At 41.1% G+C, this 15351-nt stretch overlaps 3 protein-coding genes across 6 annotated transcripts; 2 read left to right on the forward strand and 1 right to left on the reverse strand.

Moving 5' to 3' along the window:
* The first annotated feature begins 354 nt into the window (after window positions 1-354).
* LOC116258423 (uncharacterized) lies at window positions 355-3059 on the forward strand. 3 transcript variants are annotated; one of them, XM_050078971.1, is made up of 6 exons: window positions 355-430; window positions 1163-1291; window positions 1371-1489; window positions 1746-2151; window positions 2228-2391; window positions 2487-3059. In XM_050078971.1, exons 3-6 carry the CDS (start codon window positions 1376-1378, stop codon window positions 2751-2753), a joined length of 951 nt encoding a protein of 316 aa, XP_049934928.1. In that variant the 5' UTR covers window positions 355-430; window positions 1163-1291; window positions 1371-1375; the 3' UTR covers window positions 2754-3059. The 3 variants fall into 3 exon arrangements, with proteins under 3 accessions (XP_049934928.1, XP_031491428.1, XP_031491429.1); XM_031635568.2 differs by lacking the exon at window positions 355-430 and adding an exon at window positions 502-970; XM_031635569.2 differs by lacking the exon at window positions 355-430 and adding an exon at window positions 512-970 and having other exon boundaries at window positions 1752-2151.
* Window positions 3060-3734: 675 nt separating this feature from the next.
* LOC116259201 (pentatricopeptide repeat-containing protein At4g01570) lies at window positions 3735-7290 on the reverse strand. 2 transcript variants are annotated; one of them, XM_031636891.2, is made up of 3 exons: window positions 4818-7290; window positions 4664-4709; window positions 3735-4488 (listed from the first exon to the last, which is right to left on the reverse strand). In XM_031636891.2, the coding sequence occupies exon 1, from the start codon at window positions 7236-7238 to the stop codon at window positions 4887-4889; it is 2352 nt and encodes a 783-aa protein (XP_031492751.1). In that variant the 5' UTR covers window positions 7239-7290; the 3' UTR covers window positions 3735-4488; window positions 4664-4709; window positions 4818-4886. The 2 variants fall into 2 exon arrangements, with proteins under 2 accessions (XP_031492751.1, XP_031492752.1); XM_031636892.2 differs by lacking the exon at window positions 4664-4709.
* A 2025-nt stretch (window positions 7291-9315) lies between these two features.
* LOC116258543 (GATA transcription factor 26-like) lies at window positions 9316-14492 on the forward strand. The gene is made up of 4 exons (XM_031635722.2): window positions 9316-9490; window positions 9717-9830; window positions 11249-11647; window positions 13801-14492. The coding sequence occupies exons 2-4, from the start codon at window positions 9791-9793 to the stop codon at window positions 14262-14264; spliced, it is 903 nt and encodes a 300-aa protein (XP_031491582.1). The 5' UTR covers window positions 9316-9490; window positions 9717-9790; the 3' UTR covers window positions 14265-14492.
* The last annotated feature ends 859 nt before the right edge of the window (window positions 14493-15351 follow it).

Here is a 15351-nt window from a genome sequence, read left to right on the forward strand (position 1 = left end):
GACCAGTTAGGTATGTTTAGAATTTTTTGCTCATTCACTCACAGCTTTGCCATCAACTTATCCACGCCTGGTGGTGTCTGCAGTTGGCTTGATGAAGCACAAGCTTGTTTATCATGAAGTGAGACGAATTAGAAGCTCTTTTTCGTAAGGAAAACTTTGGGGGAACTTGAGCAACAATGCTCTGCAGAGAGAAAACTTATAAGCTGCAGAAATGAAATTAAAAGCTCTATTACATGTAAAGAATTCCGGTCCAGATCTGTATTCTTTGGGGATCTACAGTACATATATGAATTCAGGAATAGCAAGTTTGAAAATGCATAAATATTGGAAACGCAAAGAACTAAGTTATTTTGTGTATTGATTGAGCGTAGAGATGTGAAACTCTTTGGGGGAGGGAGGTTCAGAAGGGGAGAACGAGATTTCGCTCAAGGTCTCACTCTCGCCCTCGCGCTCCCTCATCCCTTGCCTCCTCTCTCTAATATGAATCATTTTAAAAAATTTGAAACATGTTTCCTGTTGTACAGTATTTTTCCATACCATCAAACTTCCTCTCAGGACACTTTTATATATATTAAACATGTTCATTTAAAAATAAAGAAATTTTAAGAACAAGCATCAAATGGCTCGGCCTGACCGCCACTGTTTCACATGAAACCTATTATTTTGGTCATTCAATTTTTTTTTTTTTCTGTTTTTGTGATTTCTCCGCCAATCCGGATTTTTCGCCGTCTCCGTTCTCTCCATGTGATGGCAAAGGTGACAGTGATTCTGGAGGATGAGTTGCTGTGGTGAGGGTGGGCGGCTGCGGTGAGTTTTCTGATCGCGGGTTTACGCTGCGGTAAGGCTGCCGCGAGAGGAAGAGGATGGCGATGGCCCGTGCTCTCTCTACGCCCCTAAGTTTCTCTCCCATTTTCTAACTAATCACTGCCGGCAGCCCTCATCTCTCCGGCGGCGCTTGTCGTTCCGGCGGGTAATTTTTCAACCTCTCTTGGGAGGGGTTTGCACCAGAACACCTTTCGTGCTTCCTGGGACCCTAAACCTCTTTCTTTTTGGTTCGGGGCTTGGCTATTTCCTCATCTTAGATTTCTCTGTGACTTTTACGTTGGTTATGGGGTGATTGGAATGTCTCGAGGAGATTTTCTCTCATTCTTCTTTTGGGTAGGGACTCGATCGTTGAGGATTTGGAAAAGTGCATTTGGAGCTGCGATGGGCTTCTGATCAATGATGATGGCATGTTCGTGCTGAATCTATAAATCAGCGGAAGCCCGATCGGCGAGGTCATCTGTAATAGGTATTGTACTGTTCAGTTGGAGTTTGATTAGCATTTGGGCTTCTTTTCCTTTTGTAATTTAACTTTGATTTTACTGCAGTCTCTATGAAATCCCACCACCTTATTGGAATCAAAACGCCCGCACTCTTGTGCATTGTTCTAATTTTGTTCATAGGTGACACGAATTCGAACACTATCAGGCCTTCCTGGTTCAGTAAGGTTGGTATGAGAGGCTATTATCTACATTTAACTTTCTTCTTTTATGGGGCCATCTTCAGTGTTTAGTCGTTGTCTTTCCTTTTTTCCGATCTTATTCCTCTACTGCTGTTGTCTCTGTCAGTGTTCGTGACTTCGTTCTATGATTCTCAACGGGGAATGATAGATTTCAGACATCGTGTATAATCCAAAGAGAGTATTCAAAATCATTGAAAAGTTATCCTTTTTCAACCTCATCTGCTGATTTTTCTTTTCTTAGTTGCAGGGGCATGGATCTCTTTTTGCAGTAGGCCATGAACTTGGGGACAGGAGTGTCCTCTGCGGCATCGATTGCCGTAATGAGTTCGTGATAAGCTGTTTCTTGGAAAAATATGGAAAGCTACCTGATTATGGTTTTCATGGACAACTAGCCAAGGAATTGTGCGATATTTCAAATGGTGAATGGCAGATTGGCATAAAGCCAACCTTCAAATTAACAGAGTTTCAGCGGTTTCTAGTGGGCGAGGGTTCTCATCGGCAGTCGGTTTCTTCTATAAAATATCAGATCCAACCAAACCTAGTTACTGACCATCCTGGACAGCCATGTGAACTAGTGCTTGTTGAAAGATTAGGACCGGGAGTCTTTGCAGATCCTTTCGAGCTACAGAGGCTTGTTCAACGTGGTGGTGAGATAGAATTTCATCTGATTTTTCAGAATTTATACCACCTAAACTTGTTCCTAACAGAAAGTTTTTATGACAGTGTTTATGGATGCTGCTGTTTTTGGAGATACTAATCTTGAACTGCCATCTGCTCTTTCCAACCAGTCTGTTGTGGAGGTTCGTGTTAAGATTAACCATGTCTCAGATAGCAACAGCAGGGAGCATGGAACAACTGTAACACTACCGCTGCATGCACGATATCCCGTACGTTTTATTAACTTTGCTGCAGTGTCACATTCATGTTAAAGATGCATTTTAGTAACTGATGATTTGGCTTTAAACTGGCAAATTGATTGCAGCCCCTCGGTGAAGGCAGTTTTTCAACTGTTGAAATTGGTTCACCAGATATGATGATAAGATGCAAACACCAAGTTGCTTCCTATTCATGGGCCTTGTACAGTTTGGATTCAAAATCAGGGGAGGACATACTACTATGGATGGTGCCGAGAGGAAAAGAATCTCATGCATCTTTTGTGTCGGTGGTCACAGCTGGTTCAGCATTGTTATCTGCTTTTGTAATAGTTTTGGCATCAGTATATTCATTGCAAATGCGTGAAAAAAGTTGATATCTGTTGCTCTTTTGCTTTTACTTTCTCCGTCTCCTATTGTAATCAGGCCATTCATTTGGTGCGACCAGACTGACGCTCTTGGCAATTTGGACTTATCCCACTCTTGGCTATTTGGATTTATCCCAGGCTGGTGGACAAGCTGGCCTTTGATTCAAATTGTTTGTGACCAGTTCATGGGATCAGTTAGGAGCTTCATTGTATGGATTCGTAAGAGCTCATCACGTTATCCATTGTGTTTTTGGCTTACAAATTAGAAGCCTTTCTTTTTCAATCGATCACACTGAAGTCTTCCCTTTTTCATTCCATTATCTCTCCTTGTATTTTGATTCTGACTCTGTTCTTTGTTTGCATGTGCCTGTGTCTGTGTGTGTGTGAGAGAGAGAGGATGAGAAAGAGACCATTTTCCACGGTTTCTAGACCGCCCCTCGTGCCATTTAATCTATAGTTCATTGGAGCTTGATTAGGCCAAATGTCTTCGTTTGGTCAAAGGGGTTTGTGCTTTTAGTATGACTCACTCTGTAAATTACGATTATTCAAAGAAAAACCCTTTTTCTGCACAATATTTATGTGACTAAAGCGTCACTTATTTAGTTTCAAATTTTGGTTTTTGGCAAAGCGAGCAATCGGCTCATGAATTTCTTCCCCGTTAGATTCCCATTCAGGAGCCACATCCAATCACCCTGCAAGGTGCTCACCGTTCAGATGGTATATGGAGTTTTCAGCTTGTTGTACAGTCTATATTTTTAGAATTTTTTAAACGCCTACTTAATCAACAGCGTTTTAGGGCTTGAGTATCCTCCATGGCAGAAGTCATTACAGGAATGGAAATGGCTTAATTGCAGAGGTTCATGATCATCAACTTCGCAACAGGGAGTAACTTCTCTATGCACCCTTCACACGAACCAGACGGCTCATAAACACGGGAAATCATGCTCTTTTTCCAGAGCAGTTACTGGACATTTAAAAAAAAAAAGGCTGTTACCGATCCAACTAATTCATTACTAGAGAATGATACAAATATTACATTAGTTCATTAAATACTCAATATTACATTCTCACGAATTCATGAGGCCGTGATAGTTGATGCCTCTCAAGTTTATAGTTAGTCTTACATATGCCACTTTATTGAGTCCACGGGAAAAAAAAAATTGTTGTACCTGAACAACTTTCAACAGTGTTTGCTTAATCATATCAAGAGGCTGGATGAAGTTCTCCACCAATCTTCGAAGTGATCGAGCAACCCCGCATCGTGACATCAATCCGAAAATCCGTTGCTTTCCTGTCCCCAATGCACGCGCATATAGATGATGTGTCGTTGATTGTAACCAAATTATTAGTGGACATTGTTCAGGAATTTAACCTGCTAGAAGCCGTCTTCCATATATAGATATAAAGCCTGAAGCTCTTCGAAACGAACACTGTACGAAGAAATGGCAGCATAAGAATGGCATTTTTGCCAATTTTTCCAAATATAGCTGGAATGCATTCCCCACCCTTATGCAACTATTCGTATCTAGTGCCAGTAAATCAACCAAGCATCTCGCTGATCAAATCTGCTCAGCTTGTGAAGTACACACTTGAAAGAGGTCTGACAAGTAAGTTGGTAATTTCCACCTTGCATGGTTCACGGTCAAGCTAAATCATGCACCTTCCAACAGTTTCAACGGAATCTTACTCAGCACCTTGTGATAGCGGCTACAAATCATCTGCTGATTTAGTGCCACCAAAAAACCTACAAAGAGAAAACAAATATAATTATCATGAAAGTAGTATTAAGGCCATAATTATAGCAAAAACATGAATTCGAAGTAAGCAACAAACTGTATAAACAATGAACATAAGATCATGAGTTATCACTAAACCAAAAGGGACCTCCGCAGGAATGTAGAATAACATTTTTTTTTTACCATGAAAAAACCTTTGTGTTTGTGCCTTCTTTCTAGATGGCAAGACCTGCATAATTGAAACCACTCGGTAAATGGACATATGTCATGCTTCATCTCCAAAAAATCATGCAAAATGATAAAAAAGCTTGTTCATTAGCAAAGAAACATATGATACCTGTTAATGTAAGATCTCACAAAAGCAAAGCACTTCATGTAATTGTCGCTTCGAGTTTCCGACTGTTATTCAAGAAAAATCCCCACGTTTCATTGATGCCTTCTGATACCGCGCTTTCTCTATTTCTTTTTCTAGAGAATCAAGAATTGTGTCTGTGACATGATTAGGAGAGCATCCTGCGTCCAACATCATCTTGAGAAACTTATAGGCTTCCTTCACTCGCCCTTGCTTGCTGTGGATCTCGATGAGTGTATTAAATGTGACAATATCTGGGTTGATGCCACTTACAGTCATTTGTTTGAATAAGTTGTTAGCTTCATCCAGGCGACCTGCTTTACCTAGTGCATTGATCAAAGTGTTGTACATGACAACGTCAAGATGCCCGCCCTTCTCCAGCAAATGCTCAAGAACAGCGCAAGCAAGATCTGCTTTACCCATCTTCCCCAATCCCTGGATGATCACACTGTAGGTTGCAATATCAGCAGGACATAATTGCTCCCCCATCTCAACCAAAACTCCCCATGCTATGCTGAAATATCCCTTCTTGACAAAAGAGCTCATCAAAGAATTGTAAGTGTAGCTCACTGGTTCACGGCCCATTTCAGTAAAGATTTCAAACAACTTACAGGCTAAACTCAACTTCCCCTTCGCCAGAAAGATGGACATGTATGTATTGACCATGTCAATGTCAAAGGTTTCTACTCCCTTATCCCTAACTCGCCGTCCTCTAAGTGCAGAAAACTCTTGAGAAAGGCCATCATGTTCGCCTTCCCCTGCAAGACGTTCCATATAGGAAGACGACGTCCATCCGTTGGATCCAACCATCGCATTATGCAGCTCACCTTCAGACATGCTCCCGAAGCTAGTTCCACAATTTCCGTCGGAAGAAGATATTTTCATCAGATTCAAAATCTCGTCTGCATCGTCAACTGTAGGAAACATAAGCTTGAAATCCTTACTTCTATCCTGTGGTGATCGCATAACGGCTTCTATTTCCGAGCTCCATCGGAGAACATTCATCACCAGGCTACCATTCCGAACGTACTGCATTAGCCCCTCAGCCCGATCCCAGAGACCATATTTGTGAAGCCCGATTACAATAGATGTCAGCGTGACTAAGTCAACCACAAACCCTCTAGCTTCCATTTCTTCCACCAACTGAAGGGAGCTTTCAATCCTCCCATTCCGAATAAGATACAAGATCACTATGCTATAAGTAATGGCATCAACGTACCGCCCCTTCTTCTTCAAATCACAGAAAAGCGAATAGGCAGCCACTGCTCTCCCGTTCTTGAACAACCCATCGATCAAAATGTTATAAGTCCAACAGGTAGGCCTCAGCCCATCTTGCATCATCTTTTCTAAAAATGTGCAGGCGTCTTCTAATCTCTTCGCCTTGAACAACCCGTCAATAAGAGAATTATAAATTACAACACTAGGACTACAGTTTCTCGTCTGCATTTCGTCAAACAGTTTGGTTGCAACTTCTAATCTATAAGCTTTGCAACAACCCTGGATAACGATCCGATAGCTAAACACATCTGGCTCGTGCCCAGAGTCCTTCAATTCATCGAACAAAACCAACGCCTCATCCAATCTACCAACGAAGCAAAGAACACGAATCAAAGAATTATAGGTACACAAATCTGGCTGCCGCCCTTCTTCCTTCAACCTCTTAAATAGCTTCATTGAGACGCCCAATTCCCCCCAGCGCCCGAACGCATGAATGCAGATATTGTAACCCCAGTTATCGAGCTTAAAACCCCTACTCATCAGCTCATCGAAAACTCGTCTGAACTCGTCCTTCATCTTCGCGTTCCGTAGGGCGACAAGGAGCTCGTTACAGGCCAGGTTATCAGGAATCGCGACGCCGGATGCCAGGACGTTGTCAAAAATCGACAGCGCCACCGCGATCTGATTCTTTCTGGCCAGTGCGACCAGCACGGAGCCATAGACCCCAGGGTCGAGGCCAACCCCGGAGCGCTCCATGTCGTCCAGGGCCTCGAGGGCACGATCGAACTTTCCGAAGCGCACGGAGGCACCGATAAGGAGCCTGAAGGTTTGGGGGTCGAGCGCGAGGCCGCGCCCGCGCATGGAGCGGATGATCAATGGCAGCTCGTCGTCGAAAAGGGCCGCAGTAACAGGCGCGGAGGTGGGGGAGCGACAAATGGTGCGAACAGCGAGGGAGAAAGCCTCCGGAGAGGGATCGTAGTCCGGGCGGGTAAGAGCCCATCGGAAGAAATCGAGCTTTCTACGAGGCTGGAGGGAGCGGCGGAGGAGGACGCGGCGGACGAGGTCGTCGGAGAGAGGGAAGGTCAACTTGCAGAGGTCGGCGGGGCCGCCGCGGGCTAGGGTCTTGATGATGGAGGCAACGAGGAGGAGGGTTCCGGCGGAAGTAGGTAGAGCTCCGCCGGATGGCATCAACGGGAGGGAGGAATGGAGGAACCGGAGGCTTCACAGAAAGCGCCTCCTGTCGACTCCAAGCTTAATACGCGTAGGGGTTGGAGGGGTTTAAGGTTTTGTGAATTTAAGAAAATAAGCAAGTAATCCCACAATCATCTTTAAGTTAAGGACCTGTTCTAGTCTACTGCCATCTTTTATATCTTTGTGAATTTTTCCTCACTTTCTCCTTCAACGTCTGAAACTTTTTCACTTTCTGCTGCACCTCGTTTGGCTTGACGCTTAGGTGGTTCGAGAGTGATGGCAAATGTGAATTCGAAGAAAAGATACTTTTGAAAATGGGGAAGTGGAAGAAGGGCATGAAACGGGTCGGATATGATCTGAGTCATGAACGGCCCGGTGTATGATCATCAAACATCTTCGGTCTGTTTAGAGATCCAGATCTTAGGCGTTTTGTCTCTTGGAAATAACGATACATTCGAGATATTATGATAAAGATCGTAGAAATTATATTGGATCGGACCATACTTGCCAGTTGCTAGCCTCATTGTGGAGATAGAACTAATATGTGTGATCATTTGCATTTAAGATACTTCATCTTATCAACGTATTGACACAGAAACAACTTATTTTTTTATTATAACAAAAAAAAAATGTACATTTAAACAGATTCAGACCCAGTGGTACGCAATATATAAATAGATTGCTGTTCTTTTAAAATAAATAATAAATGTATCAAGGTGTCTCCATGGCACATACGCAGTTTATTTGTGCATGAAACAAAGAAAATTCGGTATTGTAAGCGGGCCTTGACCACGAGGCTTTGTCTTTTTCTTTAAAAAAAAAAACCAAAAATGTTTAAACATGACACTCTTAAATATAACCATCAAATCAGATCAGTCTGCCACCCAAATTGCTTAATTCGAGCCGCTCCAGACCAATCCTGGTAACACCCAGTCAAACCTGGGAGTGGGAATGCCGGTAGTTGGAAAATACTATAGTGAAGACCCTGAATCAAATCCCAGCATTGCCACTTTGCACGTTAACGGCCTTCACATTGACATCTCGGCAATTTTCTCTCCAAAAGCAGCACATTAAGAAGCTTGCTTCTTAAATTGTTGGTTCCCAATTACTAACGGGTGGCTGGACGCCATTCTTCAAAAACCCAGATTTGTGAAAAAAAAAAGGGTTTTGCAAAGACCAACTGGTTTGCTTCTTAAATTGTTGGTTCCTAATCACTAGAACTAAAGGGAGGATGTAAGATCGAAGTAATTGCATCCACAAGTCAACGAGCTCAGTCTACCACTCACATCGACAAGTCAACTAAGAGCTCAGTCTTATCACCAACTTAAGATTCTTTTCAGATGAAGTCAAGAGTTAAATTTACGATGTTCACTGGTGCAACATAGTTTGGATGAAGGGAAAACAGGGTAGATAACTTTTCTTTGTTATGTAGAACGATTGCCATGTCCACGGTTCCTGAGTATGGTGGAGAAGACTTTATGTTGGCATTTCATGAGTCAAGATCTTAAACCAACTCAATCCACCACGTCCTCATTCAATGTCCTCGCGCTAACTCACCAAATTTTCGTCGGCTCACAAGCAGGTTGAGAGATTTACAGGTGTTAAGGTTGAAGCTATTTAAAACTTTGGTCTTGAAAACTTCGCAAAGCAATGATATATATAAGATGATTGTTGCCGTCTGTGGAAGTAGGAGGAATAAAAAATGGGCAAAACGAAATTACTGGCTGAAACTTACCTTGATTACCTGCGGAGTGGAATTTGCAGCAAAATCCATTTCAAGGGTGATTAATTGGTGTTCATTCCCTTTTTATTATTTATTCGTTTTGCAACTTTTGGCCTTTCTCGTCTTCTATAGTTTTGGATTCAAAATTTTGCCTTGGTCAGATTGGCTGAAGAAGTTTCTACTCCTCCAGTGAAATTTTACTTGCTGTTCTTCAATATGGTCGAGTCACCTCGTCTTTTTGTAAGTTGTAACCAGGAAGGCAGCCCTGGCCCCTCTTCCCTTCCCGTTAGGCTCTTGACTCTAATTCAAACTAAACTTTTACTGCAGAGGGAGGGAGGGAGGTGGGGAGAATTAAGTATGGCTTTTGAACACGACAAGGACTCGAATAATGATGGCCACCTTGCTTTTAGGTGAACAAAGAGGGGAAAGAGCGGAAAAGTTGGCTCGACAATCCTTTGAACTTCCTGACCCACTTTCATTTTTGGCTCTTTTCTCCCTCTATCCTATTCAACACGTTCTACAAATAGTTAGTAATCGTCAATTCTGCTTGGTCATTTTTTCCCGTTTTGTTCTATTTTTCGTAATTGTTGATTGTGTTCGAAGATTCCATTTTACTTTCTTTTCTCTCGCTTTGACATATTTCAAGAGTTTATGGTTTCATTTGTGGGCATTCTCTTGTGGTTGTTCGTTCTTCTTCTTCTCGTGACGTTGTGTGTCTATTCTAACGCGTTTAATTTGGAATCTCTGTTCAGGAGGCGTTGTATTTTGGTGCAATAATTAGTGGGCAGGCTTCCTGCGTTGTGAGAAGCACTTCCATAGGATCGTCATGGGCAAACAAGGTCCTTGCTGCCATTGTGGGGTTGCAAGTGAGTGTTGGAATTTTCTGCTTTTCCTTTCTAGTTTAAGGAGGAAGGTCTTGTTTTTGAATTGCTGCTGCTCCTAATTCTGCTTCTGCGACGCTTGAGAGTCGATGATCCGCAGAACGATCTATTCGAATGCAAGGGCCACATTGGAAACATTTATTTTCTGAGGGCTTCATGCTGAGGAGTGGAATGCTTTCTTGCTCTCCTTTTTTTCTTTTTGGATTTCTCTCTCTCTCTCTCTCTCTCTCCCCCTCTCTCTCTCTCTCCCCCTCTCTCTCTCTCTCTCTCTCTCTCTCTCTCTCTATATATATATATATATATATATATATATTCAAAGGAGCATTAAGTTATATTCGTTTCTTGTTGTATTGTTGCCTAGGTCGTGAGGAGTACTTTTGATGTAAGATACAGCTATAATAGTTGCACCTTACAAGCGTTTAAGCTATTGTTGTCTCTTCATATTGACATCTAGGAAACTTGTTTTCACTGCATGGAGTGTCTCGTAACTCTCGTTGTATCCGACTGCTGAATTCAGTCATTCCTGTATCGTATGCTGGTTGTAAATCATTATTTTCTCTTTATTGAAAAGTGCGTTAGTAGTTTACATGAGGAATTTCGTCATCTTGTAATTACGATGTTCCATTGCAAGATGTTGATATAACGCTTATGACATCTCCTATGCAGCCTATTTTCTCGTGCATGCTTTCAGTTTCAGTCATACTTTAGGAACCTTTGCTAGTGCATGCTTGATATTATTAGCAAATATTTTGCATGATCCCTTTTCTGTGCCCCTATTATGGCGGTTCATTTTGTTTACTAAGCTTCGAAAATAGTGGGGGTTCTATTTAACTCCACACTATCTGGTTGCATGCCTTGAGTACTGGTTTTGTTTCTCACTTGACTTCGATAAGTAAGCATGTCTGCATGAATATGATGCTTGCATGCTGAAAGAATTTATGATAGGTCTGTTTTTCATTAATGTTGAAATGTTGGTATGGAGTGTTCTTTTGTTGTTTTCCAGTTCCCATTTACCTGTCTTAGGGCGTTTTCTGGCTCTCTGTTTCCAGTGAATGTTCTAAATCCTGAGTGGGGCATATGGTGCCATTCATCACTCTTTTCTTAAGCACCAGCCATGTGAAAGCCTAGAAAGTTGTCCAACTGCATCGGTGTTGTAAGCTTTTGTGCATGTTAACCAAGTAATTGACACCTTACGTCTGTCGTTTTTTCATCTTTCATGCCATTATTCTAGAATCACATTCAGTTGAAAGTACTAGATGTTACCTATCGATATGGTATATTATATAGCTATCATCCGGATCTGATTTTGATGCACTGGATGTTAATACATAGACATTATTCATTACAATGAGCTAAATGCCCTCATTAGCTGCTGACTGAAAAAAGAAGATGTAATGGAGCAGGCACTCCATTGTGGAGGAATGGACCACCGAACAAGCCAGTGCTATGTAATGCATGTGGATCAAGGTGGAGGACAAAGGGCACCCTGGTTAACTATGCTCCATTGCATGCTCGTGGAAATTCAGCCACTGAACTTGAAAACAGAGGCAACCATGAAGGAGTTAGGCCATTAAACAGTACCAAGTTGAGACTTCTGCATGCCGCTAAAGCCAAATTAGAAGCTTCACTTGTAGGTAACCATATCAGAGATAAGCCAAAAGCCACACCAGCAATCCACGAGAAAGACACACCTGAAGGAAGTATCGAGGAAGACACAGGAAACAGGTCTAGCTCTATGTCTGGAATATCATATTCTGAGAGTTCTACCCAGTTTGACAGAACAGATGGAAATGAAATTGCAGGTGATCCAGAATAGCTGTTGCAATATGGTTGATGTTAGTGTCTATGCATCAAAATACTTGTGAAACTGAAAGACATTTATATTTATTTAAATCTGCATATCTTGAAGCAATTTCATTGATTCTCCATGAGAATTATGTTTAAATTTGTCCTCATTAGTTCCCTCTTCATTTTGCCTCTTGAGAATGTATTCCTCTGATCAACCTGCAGGTGGACTTGTTTCATTTTTTTTTTTTGGGAAACGAAGGGTTGGCCTTTTAGGCTTTTACCATCTGAAAATATATCCATCTTATGGCTATTTTCTTCTAATGATTGCTCCCGTTTATTGGGTTATCCAATTAATGCTATGGGATTGGAAAATGGAGACATGAACTTTGTCCCAGTAATGCATGTTTATTAGGTCATACTAATGACGATTCATGGATAAGAAACTTAAACATATACATCTAAATTTTGTTGTAATTATGACCACAAATTTTAACTGGACAAGATCTACATGGCTATGCACATCTATGCATGCACGTAGGCATAACAATTTCTTGGGCATATGAAGGAACATTGCCATTTGTATAAGAACATGATATATACATGAATATGTTTATGTACATGTGTTTATAGATAGATTAGTTGATGAATCTTGTGGCCTTGCTACTTTTCAAAGCCTATATGCATTAAAATGTCAGTAGTCTTTAGTTTGACAGCATTACATGATTCATGGTTCTTCGTAGAAGCATCATGGAAAATCTCTCTCACAAACTGAATGGTTGCTTTCATTTTTCCCATTTGGTAGCTCTTTATGTTTATTGTGAGCTCAGTTTCTACTTTCTAAAGTTGAGTTCCAGATTCGTTTTCCTCTTGTTGTATGAAGATTATTAGCATTTTTAATTATGTTTTGCATTACCTAGTAATTTTGTTGGCATGAAGTAAAGTTTACATAAATTGGAAGAGAGATCTATTGCCCACTTGACTTTTAGTTGTTTTATCATAGTTACATCTTTGATCTATCTCAATTAGGGATGTTATACCTTGAATGTACATTTATTTGGTTCAGGCTGGTTTTTCCTCTACCTGGAACAGTAGCTTTTTCTGATTCCAAGCAAGAGTAGCCACTCGTCTGCTGTGATGCAGTGCATATGTGGCATGTAAGAAAGGCAATAACCATGTTAGGGTAAGATGATGATGGTCTATACTAGCCTCAATTTTGTGGTCGAACACATTCACTTCAATATGTTTGGCATGTCAAAGAGATGATTAGTTATTGGTGATGTGGGCTGGTGATGTAGGTTGGACTCATGTTTCATTGGCAGTTGGAGGAGCCTAGCTTTGATAACCTATTACCAAGGAAATGATCCTGCTGCACAACAAGTATGCCTGGCACTTGAAACCATTTGTATGTCATAGCAGTCTAGACTCTAGCCACTTTTGTCGATGTATACGACATCAATAGGCACAGATGGTATAGCAAAGGCAAGAAATCTTGAAATAAAGTGAAGGATGCACAAAATTTTTATGTGGAAGTCCTTTTTTTTGAAAGGATCGAGAAATAATATTTTTCCCTTTCATAATTTTGACCCCTAAATAAAATATATCAGTCTTAATATCCATCACTGTAGCAGAGTGAAACCTAGGATTGAAAGCTGGAAGACGTGCAGAGTTGATGGTTATAATTGACAAAAAACAAAGCACAATAACTTGTAAAGAGGTAACGTCCCGGTTGGCGTCTCATTTTGGAATTCCTTTTTCCTTCATTGGTAGCATTAGGATGAGAGGATAATGCACCTGGTTGAATGCTCTACAATGGCCTCATGTTTTAAGATTGTGATTTCAAGTTTTCTATGGGAAAGGAAAGTCAAGGCATTGCCATTCCCAAATCATGTAATAGCACCGCAGATTTTTCTGCACACATGGAATTGGCGGATTGCTGAAATATCACAATAAAAAGAACAGATAAGAACATTCTGGGCCTATGCTATAAATAGTGCTTCTTCCTTACTGAAAAAAATCTCCTACCAGCTTTTATTTTGATTGGTTTCATCCATATTCTGAGATCAATTGGGTCTATTTGATGCCATTTTTTAAATGGATGTTGCCTGTTACATGTATAAACTTTCGATGATCGTTCTAATTCTGATTGGGTTCAATATGGTTTCTTCAGATTCTGTACAATCACATGCCTGGGACACCCAAATTCCGTCTAGAAAGAGAACATCCCTTAAACGTCCAACTCCAACTTCAGTAGAAAAGCTCCAGAAAGAGCTCTCTGACATTCTTCACGAGCAAGAATCATCATATCTCTCTGAATTGTCAGAAGTTCTGGTTTTCGGTTCTGAAACTCCATTTGGTTCTGTTGAGATTGGTCTTGGCAGCATGCTCATCAAGCCCCCACTTTCAACAGCGGCAGCAGAGGAATCAGAAGGATGCTCATTTCCATCTGAAAACAAACATTTTATAAAAAACAGACAATACAGAGAGGTATCTTTGCCTCTTTTACAATCTGGAAGCTATAAAAGCAGTTCAAGTAATGTGTCAAATGATCGGGTGGCAGAGGCGATGGAAATGAGGAAGCAGTCGGGGGAAAATTATCCTAAAAGAATAGCTCTTGTAAGTAAAGTTTTGTAAGCTGTTCTTGTGAGCTTGATTTTCCAACACATGTATATGTCTTCTTATTTAGAATTGATATATTTTCCTGTGGGAAACTTTTTGTGTAGCGAACCACTCTGTTCCTGATTTGTCCAGGTCTCTACATGGCATACGGCTGTTTTAGCACATGTTTGCTTTCCCTACATGTACAGGATCTGCGTTGTAGTCTGCCTGTTAATCGATGTCTCTCAGGTGATCTTTAGAATACTGATTTCACCATTGTGCTTGCTGCCTTCTTTAAGACGAGGAAAGTATGTGGATGGAATGCAGGACTTCAGTCTTCTAAGATTAGTAGGACTCCACATGAAATTACAGGAAATGTAGAAAAAGGAGTTCATGAAACTGGCGCATATGTTCGAATTACTTTCTGCGGTCCTTTCTAGGTTTGGTATATCATCCTTGTTACCTCTTTCTTTGAGTGAGTGTTACTAGCTGTTTTGAACAAAACGAGAACAAAATTCTTGTTCCATCCAAGTTAAGGTCAGTGACCGACTTACCAGAGACTGATTGTTTCTGCAATTTTCTATCAGGTGCAGAAGGTTATCCCGTAACTTTTCAAAACAAAAAACACTTGCTGAAAAAGATATGGTCTAAGCTTTCATATGAGATCAATTAATTGAGTCCAGCCTTTCAATAAAAAAACGTTTGCAATTATGAGTTCTGTAGGCACATGAGGGTGGGTCGACACGATGCTGCTTGAAATTCAAGCAAAGAGTAACGTCGTCCTGACCTCTTCCACTTTCATGGTTGGGAACCCATCAACATGGTCGGACCAGTTTAAGGCATGAAAACTTTGGACGCAATAGATTCAAGCCACCCAACCTATCATCCAGGAAATAAAATAATGAACAAAATCATTTTAGTCCATGGACACAGAAAGAAGATCAGAGATTCGGAGCACAGATTGCGTCGTGGAGTAAAATGGCGTCCATATCCGATTCCAAGAGCACCAAAATTTAACTGATGCCACCTTCTGATTGCTGTAACATGCCATGTTTTCTTCTTCAAGGCATTCAAATTGCTGTCAGTACCTGGAGCTGCGTTAAGTCCTATGTGCGTCCATTCT

The sequence above is a fragment of the Nymphaea colorata genome, chromosome 8 (assembly GCF_008831285.2).
Source record: "Nymphaea colorata isolate Beijing-Zhang1983 chromosome 8, ASM883128v2, whole genome shotgun sequence".
NCBI classification, from domain to species: domain Eukaryota; kingdom Viridiplantae; phylum Streptophyta; class Magnoliopsida; order Nymphaeales; family Nymphaeaceae; genus Nymphaea; species Nymphaea colorata.

Excerpts from the sequence above, each read along its gene's own strand:
- LOC116258423 (XM_050078971.1), top strand. The coding sequence starts at position 1,376 with ATGAAATCCCACCACCTTATTGGAATCAAAACGCCCGCACTCTTGTGC. Across the intron at positions 2,152-2,227 it reads GAGGCTTGTTCAACGTGGTG|TGTTTATGGATGCTGCTGTT; the intron begins GTGAGATAGAAT and ends TTTTTATGACAG. Across the intron at positions 2,392-2,486 it reads CGCTGCATGCACGATATCCC|CCCCTCGGTGAAGGCAGTTT; the intron begins GTACGTTTTATT and ends AATTGATTGCAG.
- LOC116259201 (XM_031636892.2), bottom strand. The coding sequence starts at position 7,238 with ATGCCATCCGGCGGAGCTCTACCTACTTCCGCCGGAACCCTCCTCCTC.
- LOC116258543 (XM_031635722.2), top strand. The coding sequence starts at position 9,791 with ATGGGCAAACAAGGTCCTTGCTGCCATTGTGGGGTTGCAA. Across the intron at positions 9,831-11,248 it reads CTGCCATTGTGGGGTTGCAA|GCACTCCATTGTGGAGGAAT; the intron begins GTGAGTGTTGGA and ends GTAATGGAGCAG. Across the intron at positions 11,648-13,800 it reads AGATGGAAATGAAATTGCAG|ATTCTGTACAATCACATGCC; the intron begins GTGATCCAGAAT and ends TGGTTTCTTCAG.